Raw genomic sequence first — 10,030 nt, forward strand, 5'->3', positions numbered from 1 at the left:
GAAGGTTTTTAAGGCTGTGTGGGTCAACTGGATAAAAAATACTAAACAAGACCCAAAGGTGGCTGTTTATGCAACGTCAGCCTTCCGGCGTCCCTTTCGGGAACATTCGGCTATTTATGACAAAACAGCATCACCTGACTTATTTATGATTCTTTTTATCGTTTTTTTTTCAAATTAGAAAACTCAATATTGCCAACACGACCTTTCAACGCCTCGGTGACGAAGATTTTAAGGTTGTGTGGGTCAACTGGACCAAACCTTAAAAAATGACCCAAAGGTGGCTGTTTATGCAAAGTCAGCCTTCCGGCGTCCCTTTCGGGAACATTCGGCTATTTATGACAAAACAGCATCACCTGACTTATTTATGACTCTTTTTATCGTTTTTCAAATTAGAAAACTCAATATTGCCAACACGGCCTTTCAACGCCTCGGTGACGAAGATTTTAAGGCTGTGTGAGTCAACTGGACCAAACCTTAAAAAATGACCCAAAGGTGGCTGTTTATGCAAAGTTAGCCTTCCGGCGTCCCTTTCGGGAACATTCGGCTATTTATGACAAAACAACATCACCCGACTTATTTATGACAGATTTAAAATTTGACATATATTTTTGGCTATTTTTAGCAAAAGGGAAGGTTGGACACCACCCAACTTATTTATGGCAAAATTTAAAATTTGACACGTTTTTATTTATTTATTGATTTTTGGCTATTTTAGCAAAAGGTGGGGTTGGACCCGATGAGGGTTGCCTACGTATCTCACATCCGGTGAGAATCAAACCGGCGTAGTTCGGCCATCGAAAATGGAGTAACTAAACTAACCCTTTTTTGGAATTTTTTGAAAGAAAATCTTTAAAAGAAGAAAGGAATTTTTTTTATTTTGATTTTTGTTTTATTTTTTAAAGAAAGACTTCTAAAAAATTTATTTGCTTTTGACTTGAACTTTGGGAAATTTTTTTGTTTTTATTATTTTTTTTTAACAAAAAAGAAAATATGTTTGGTTGATTTTTTTTTCATTTGTTTCACCTTTTCTACGGAAGAAGGAATGTATATATTTTTTTGATTTATGATGTTGCCTCTTAAATTTTTGAAAGAGGGACTTTTAAGAAAATGATGTGGAATTTCTGAGTTTTATTTATATACAAAAACACTTCTAAAGAAAAGCTCTAATATTTTGGAATTCAAATTTTCAAATATTTTTTTTATGGACATTTACAAAAGAGAGATTAAAAAGCAAAGAGTATTTTTTTTTTAGATTTTTGTTGCTGATTTTTAATTCTTATGTCATTTTTTCATATGAAAGACTTCAGAAAGAGGAGACTATTTTTTTTTTTATTTGAGTTTAAAGAAAACTTCTATATTATTTTTTATTTCTTTTTTTTTTTGTATTTTCTAAGAAAGAACTAAAGGAAAATATATTTTTTTTTGGATTTTTGAAAATTGGGGCCGGAACCGATGAGGTTTGCCTACGTATCTCACATTCGGTGAGAATCAAACCCGCGTAGTTCGGTCAAATTAACCGAATTAATTTAGAACAAAATTCTTTCCTTTTATTTTTCAACAAACAACTTCCCAAAAATAAAAGACTATTTTTCTATCTTTTTGTTTTTCTTTTTCTTAGTAAATAAAACATTTTCCCCTTTTATTATCGCAAAATTTCGGCAGAGTTTTGACAGTAATTGGGCATTGCTATTTTTCAAAGTAGAAAATTAGCCTTATACACTGTTATTTTTTATTATTATTTTTTTTTGTTTATATTTTTCAAATACTCCAAAGTCAGGCAGCATGCATGTCCGAGACAAATAAATGCACGGAAACAAATAGGATGCAACAGGATGGTCTTTTCATTTCAGGTTGCTAGTCCTAGACGGACCCAACCCCTGTGTTGAGTCCCCTAAGTCAAATGCAACATGATGCAAATAAGCGTTCCTACTAGGGATCCGGCATGAAGTCAAGTTATTCTAGGTTCGTAACCTGGGTATTTGTTCTAGACTGTGTACCCGAGCGGACAACTCGAGTCGAGGAGGGGGCTACGTACCGGGGACCCGCGAGATCGTCCGGCTTTGTAACTTGTCCGACCTCTTTCTTATTTCAGGTATTGACACTAACAGAATAGGGAGTCTCGACCAGCGAGCTTCTCCCCGGAGGTAAGAAGAGAAGTGTTTCGGCACAATTTATATACAGCTCAGATAATATCAAAGCGGTAAAAGACAACATTTAGCACGTTATGCAAAAACATGTAATGAAGATCAGATAATAAAGCCAAATATAACAATTATTCTAAGCTCGAATTCTTGAACCCTGAACCAGTGGTTCTGGGTTTCATCCCCAGCAGAGTTGCCAGAGCTGTCACACCTCCTTTTTGCGCGCCCGCCCCGAAGGGTAAAAATGCGCGAGGGAGTTTTTCTAATTTAAGTGACAATATTCGAAATGGGATTATTTATTTAATTCAGAGTCGCCACTTGGGAAAGGTTTGGTTTTTGGTGTCCCAAGTCACCGATTTATCTTGAATCCCAAATCGAGGAAATTTTCGACTTTTCCAAATGAAGTATGCGAACCAGAAATTCTAAGTAAGGAATTCTGTTGACCCGAGAGAAGGTGTTAGGCACCCTCGAATCCCGTGGTTCTAGCACGGTCGCTTAAATTGTTATAATGGCTAAATATCTGATTTAAATACATGTTGTGACTTATGTGCTTTTATTAAGTTTAAACCGCTTTTATTATTATCATTTATTTTTATAGAATTGCAACGTCGTGAAAATGCATCTCGAACCACGTCACAATCAATGCACCCGTAGTTGTTAACACATTTCGACTCCGTTGAGATTTGAATTTGGGTCACATAAATGCGCACCCGAATTTAAGAATGTAATTTAATTAAGTCGCGCCTAAAAAAGTCTAACGCGTTATTATCTTTGGGGAAGGCAGTGGAATTCACTAAACAGTCCATCCCAAATTCTAAGTATTTATTATGATCAATTATTGAGGGCCCCGGCGATTTGTGATTCATTTGGCGAGGCTCGTCTCATTTTTATTTTAAAGGATAAACCTATAGTGACTATATTTTCTATTAAGTTCGTCTCTAAAAATAAAAGAAAATCTCTTAATTATTTACATGCTGAAAACGTAACCTATTAGTTATTAGTTTACGGCTAATGCGATTGGAAAATTGCGATCGAGTTTGTACAAAGAAAAACTGCTTTCATTTTTATATTCTATTATTTACTAATGCTGGAACATGAGAGGGATACACAATAATATCAAAGCCGATTAACTATTCTTCAAGTAATTTAAACTAGCATTATTAGATGAAGAAATCATACATATGCAGCCTCATTACTCATTAATTAATCGACTACATTTTTATACAAAGAGAGGAAAATTAATATTCAAACACAGATCCAAACAAAAGAATTCAACAGGAACAGGAGCCTGATTAATATTTCATTTTTTCGCTTCAAGCCAAGAGTGTACAAATGTGTACCTGGAAACAGCAGTACAAGAACAAAAGAAGTAGGAGTCAGCAACAGTAATAACGCGGCAACAGCAGGTTCAGCAACACCGCAAAACCAGTAACGACCAGTAGAATAACCCAGTAACAGATTGAAAACTCAGCAGTGCAAAAGTACAATCGCAGTCAAAGCAGAAGAGAGAAAAGATACGAGATGCAGTAGTTTCTGACTTTTGAATAACACTCGAAGAAAAGCAAACAGAATTGTTCGAGTGAAAGTTCAAATTGTCTTTCTCTTTTACTATCACAAACTCTCTCAAGTATAAAAGTATGTCAACTCTCAAGTGTAAAAAGAATCTGTCAACTCTCTCTAAAAATCCTCTCAATAATATTCAACTCCTTTTCTCTCCCCCAAAAATCCCTCTCAAAACTCTCAAGTCCCCTTTTAATGTCAAGAATGACTCTATATATAGCAAGACAAATCTTCAATTCCCAACCCCAAATTATTCCCCCAATGGCATGTTGTATCCCACTATTAAATGTTTTCTTTAAATAAATATCGCATTCCCAACCCATTACCGTATGTCCCCCATGCCTACATTAAATAAATGCCACATTACCAACCCATTACAATATGTCCCCCATGCATACATTAAACAAGTACAAGATTTCTCCCCATTATGTTTTGTCTTGTCCTCCATTATGTTAAACAATTATATCAAAAAACCCACCCCATTATATTTGTCCCCCATGCTTAACATAAAGAATCAAAATAATGTTCAATTACCAAACTACCCCTCCGATCTTATTGCAATTTACATATCTACCCCCCGAATGTAATGCAATTTACCAAATTACCCCTCTGCCCTTAAACAATCAATTAATCATAACTCAACCAAAATATAGTTAAGATGACCAATTTCTCAACAATCTTCAACAACATGATGAACAACACAAACTCCAAATTAATGGAAATAAATCAACCATATCGGGAACCAATCATGGTTAATTTAGACCATTAATGGATGAACAAAGAGACAATAATACAAACAACAATATGCATGATTCAAATTAAACTAACAAATCACAAACAAACATAAACTCACATTAAATCACTGAATTTACACATGAACTTCAAACCAAGACGAACATGAATTAAATCTATTTTTAAGCAACAAAACATGCCAGATTCAATGATTCAAGCAACATTACTAATTTCCGGAAAGTTCATAACAACATGAAACAAATTGAAGAAATAATTAATTAAATTTCAATTTGAATCTAACAAACATTAAACTAACAAATATTTATCTAAACAATAATACAAACATGGAATAAACATGAAAAACAATTAATTAATCTTTCATTTGAAATCTGAAAAATTAATTTAACAAACAACACATGAACATGAACTAAAGATTAATTCAAACGATAAACAAAACAAACATTTGCCGATTTTAGATTCGAAAATATCAAAACAAAATACGGACAAAATAAAACTCAAAAAAAACTACTAACCGGATCGAAACGACGAACAACGACCAAACAAACAACGAACTTGACGAGCCTCGACCAAAGCTCAAACCAACGATGGCGAACACGAGCAGACGACGACGAACATGAACCTACGAAGCAATATCGGCGGTTGACAACTGAAAACCACGCCGAAGCTAAACCGGCAGTTGGCGCGGCAGAAGTGAAGCAGTAAAAGCATCCATGGGCGACGAGGTTTCAGTACAAACCCATATGAGAGGTCGACGGACAGCGGAGACGCGACAGCTGGGGACGGGGCTTCGAACTGGACGATGAGCTTGGCCAATGGAAACAGCGGAGACGCGACAGAACTGGGTCGTGACGATGACGGGGAGGCAGCTGGAGGCGACGGGTTCTTGTTCGTTTTCTGGGTTTTTGCCGGAGAAGAACGTGACGCAGTAGCAGCATCAACAGCTGCTACTCGACAGGGGGGTCCGATGGTTCGAGCATTGGGGGTGCGAGGGTTCGTCTGGGCAGTGGTGTTTGGTGGTTGTTTGGTCGTCGACTGGACAGTGACGACGAGGGGGAAGCTGGTGGTTGACGGGGACTGTTTGGTCGAAGGTGTTTGGACGTGAGAGAGTCCGGGCTGCGTCCATGGTGGTGGTGTTCGCGGTGGGAAGGTGTTGGGTGGTGGACGCAGAAGAAGGGAGCATGGTTTGGGCAGCCATGGTTGTGAGCTTGAAGTTTTGAGAGGATGAAGAGAGGAGGCGGATGAGTTAGTCTTTAGGGTTTTTGGTTTTTGTTATTTTTGTTTTGTTTTTGTGTTTAGACCAAAAAGTGAAGAAAGGGGTTGGGTATTGGGTTAATGGGGCGGCCCGGGTCGACCCGTGTGAAGTGAACTGGGTCGTGAACAATTGTTTGGGCCTGGGGTTGAAAATTGAAGAAGTGGCACAATCCGATTTTTATTTGTATTTTTGTTATCTTTTCTTCTTTTATTTTCTAAAACTAAATTATAAAAATACTTAAATTATTATTAAGAACTAAATTAAGTTATAAAATCGCAAATTAACTCCCAATAACAATTAACGCACAATTAAGTAATAATTAAGCATAAAATTGTTCATTTGGACATTAAATGCTAAAAATGCAAAAGATGCCTATTTTTTGTAATTTTAATTTTTGTAAAACTAATTTAGTTACTAACAATTGTAGAATGAAATCCTACATGCAAAATGCGACATATTTTTATATTTTTTATTAATTTAACAAATAAGCAAACACAGACAAATACAAATAATTATCTAAAAATATCACAAAAATACTCAAAATTGCACACCAAGGAAAATCATTTTATTTTGCATTTTCTGGGAGTATTTCTCATATAGGGCAAAAATCACGTGCTTACACCAGCTACGCCCTAAAATCTTCTTACAACGAAAACATTTAAATTTCCAGGTATATAAAGATTTTCGGTAACTGAAAACTCAAAAAGTCAGTATTCAAATGTTTAGAAGATACATAAACATATGCGCCGAGATAGAGAAGGAAAAACTGAAGACCTACTACAATCAGTCATCATAAACGCAATGGAGAAGACCAATGAATAGAGAAACTGATCTAGCTAAAAGAGAATAAAACTGATGAAAAAAAGAAAAACAAAGATAATATGAGAATAAAGGTAAGTAAAGAAATGCAGAAACATGAAGAAAGCAATTGATATTGATACAGGTTGTTACCTTAACTTAGTTAGTAGAGTTTACCTTATGAAAGAGCGAGTGTGAATTGGTAATAAGGATCCAAAAAGATGGATGAGGCGAACTTTATTCGAAATCACAAATATCACAGACCTAATAGTGTACCACATATGATTCACGAATATCAATCAGTTGCTCATGTAGTTACTTGTAAGCGCAATTCCCCGAGCGTATCAGTAACCATATTTATACAAGTTGGAAGGAGAAGTAATGAATCACCATTGACATAAATATAATTAATTTAAGGGAATGTTTTTCGAATGACTTCCTCATAAGCTATATTGTAGGTAGAATGATCATCTTTATATTCTGCCGTTGGTGGGCGTATCAATATCTTTATATTTTTTGAACTCTTTGCTCTAGATAAAGCAACATAGAGTTGACCATGAGAGAATACTGGTTCACGCAAATAAATTCCAACCAAATCTAATGTCTAACCTTGAGCTTTGTTAATTGTCATAGCAAAACATAATCGAAGTGGAAATTATGTTCTTTCGAAAGCAACGGGTAACTTTTCATCTTGTAATGTTAAGAGTGGTATTTTTGGAATGAATACATGTGTATTTTTGAAATCACCACTTGCAATAGTAGCACTTATTACATGTGACTTAAAGTCATGACATATTAACCTTGTACCATTACATAATCCTTCACAAGGATTTAAATTTCGCAATAATATAACGGGACAATTTTTTAAAAAAAAAGTTAATTTGTAAGGTGGCAAATTAGGAGGATTTAATGTGTGCTGAAAATCTTCAAATTGGCATTGGTCGCTTGGTTATGTAGTTTCATCAATTGCAGTATATATTTTAGCATTGTTGGCAAGTTGATATATAAGCATGTCATTTATTTCATCAACAAAATTATTTTTTGTAGTTAAGATAACACGGGAAGTCATAGAAGATGGATTAGAAAAGAATGTATGTAGATTCGGATAAGTAACATTGAATGACTGATTTAAAGATTGTGTTTCAGGGGTAAAAGGAATGACAAAATTACGTGGAATTTCAATTTTGTTCGAGTTGTTAGTTTCTTCTTTTCCATTTTCAATTCTCATTAAATACTCACAAAAAGCAGGATCTTCTTTTGCACGCATATTTTCTGATAAGCACAACTTTTCAAGATCATTCCAAATATCAGAATATAGTAAACTTTCACAAATAAAGTCTTCTTTTTTCCCACTACGAACAACGGGAAGTGTTTGTCGAAAGTCTCCACCAAAAACTACAACTTTGCCACCAAAGAGTCTATTCGTATTCATGAGATCTTTTAAAAGAGTATTGAATGTTTCAATCATTTTCTTTTTTGCCATTGAAACTTCATCCCAGACAATTAACTTTGAATCTTGAATTAGAGTTGCTAATGTTGTTTGTTTACTAATATTACATATAAAATTCTCATCAATGTCTATAGGAATTTCGAAGCGCGAATGAGCAGTTGTCCTCCAGGTAGAATTGAAGCTGCAACACCAGAACTTGCAGTTTCTAAAGCTATAAAACCTTTTGATCTTATATTAGCTAACAAAGCTCGATACAAGAATGTTTTTCCCGTTCCTCCGAGACCATCAACGAAAAATGCTCCTAATTTATCAGAATATACTCTATCAAGAATAATATTAAATGTCCTTCTTTGTTCAGAGTTTAATTTCTTTTCTAATAGTAAATCTTCTTCACTTATTATTCTATTTCTCTCAAACTGAACATCTTTTGCATCGTTAGCTGGTGAAGAAAGTACAATAATTTCAGAAGTAAATTTGAATTCGTATATATTGTGTCCCATTGAATGTAGGACTTCATTAATATGATTCAAAACTAAATGCCTAATCTTTTTTGTTCCCAAATTTGGGATTCTCTTGACATCTTGAGACATAGGTTCTTCAAATTTTTCCCATAGTTCTCTTGGATTTGCAGGATTGCAGTAAACTAATAATGTAGCAAATAAGCGTCTTAAACTAAAAGGCATTTGATAATTCACAGCTTCAGACATATAGTCAATTAAATTGTTATCACAATGCAATAAGCCTCGCTTTTCTGCAGCTTCCCTAAATGAATTGCAATATTTTCCATTGACGTTGCAAAGGTCTGCATATGATTTAGGTCCTCTTATATTCATTTTAGATAGTATCTTTCTCCTTCGATTGGATGACACGTTACAATTCTTCCAATAGCAGTACCTCGTTGTCGACGTGACCACATTTTGTCAGTTGGTGACCATACAAAATACTCTAGGAACTCTTTATATAATAAATTTAGAGCTTTAGCGTCTTTATTGGTACTGTTCATTACAAAATTCTATTAACAATGTCCTCCTTATCATTGGATTATTTACAATTTGATGTATATTTTGGGTAGTTTTAAAGGATACAAATTGTTGTCCCTCAAGGTGTAACTAAAGTTGCATCACACTTGGAGTCATTTCACTTATAGGAAAAGCAAATAGACGTCATGCTACCTCTGGTGGAGAGACTCATCTAGCTGATTGATATTCTTTTATTTCATCTATATGCACATTTGTATTATCACCATGCACAGAAAATGCAATTTTGTCATGGCCTTTACAGATGTATTTATAAAGATATATGACAACTTTAATGTCATGACCCAAACTGGAGGGCCATGACTAGCACCCGACCATACTTGTCGAGCACCAACGTACATTTTATCTAACCTTTTTTTTATCTTTTAGGGTTGACGAGATCAATATAAATGGTAGACCTGGATCATGGACAACCAGCAATAAAATATGATGGCATGAACATGCATAGCAGGGGATGACCAGACAATCAAGAAACTACATATAAGGTACGAGCTACCACGCTACCATGAAAGACTATACAACAAAAACCAGCCGACAAGGCATACCAAACTATACATGAGTCAACACTTGTCTATGAGCCTCTAAATGAACATAAGTGCTGCAACATAGCCGGAACAGGGCCCCGACATACCCATAATATCTATAACAAAAATGCATACCAAGACCACGGTAAGTCCGGAGAAGGGATCTCGCCAATCACTGCTGAACTGGACAACCTACTGTGGTGGGGGGCTGCACCTGCCTGTCTATTAGGGCCTGCAGCACGACGTGCAGCGTCCGCAAACAAAAGGACGTCAATACGAATAAAGTACTGAGTATGTAAGGCAGGGAACCATAAATACGAACAGTAATGTAAGTAGGGATAGAGAATATACAACCTGGAACATCTGAGTACCTCTGAGGGCTACTGACATGAAATGCATGATACATATGTATGTATACATAAACTTTTAAAACATACGCCTCTGTGGGCATCATCATCATCATATCGTACCCATCCATAATAGGCTCGGTAAAAATGTACCCGGCCGTCATAAGG

General features: G+C 35.5%; 1 protein-coding gene across 1 annotated transcript; it reads right to left on the reverse strand.

Moving 5' to 3' along the window:
• Positions 1-7,453: 7,453 nt before the first annotated feature.
• On the reverse strand, positions 7,454-7,987 carry LOC142163211 (uncharacterized). Its single transcript, XM_075220473.1, has one exon. The coding sequence runs from the start codon at positions 7,985-7,987 to the stop codon at positions 7,454-7,456; it is 534 nt and encodes a 177-aa protein (XP_075076574.1).
• Between the last annotated feature and the right edge of the window lie 2,043 nt (positions 7,988-10,030).

This window comes from Nicotiana tabacum, chromosome 8, assembly GCF_000715075.1.
Source record: "Nicotiana tabacum cultivar K326 chromosome 8, ASM71507v2, whole genome shotgun sequence".
NCBI classification, from domain to species: Eukaryota; Viridiplantae; Streptophyta; class Magnoliopsida; order Solanales; family Solanaceae; genus Nicotiana; species Nicotiana tabacum.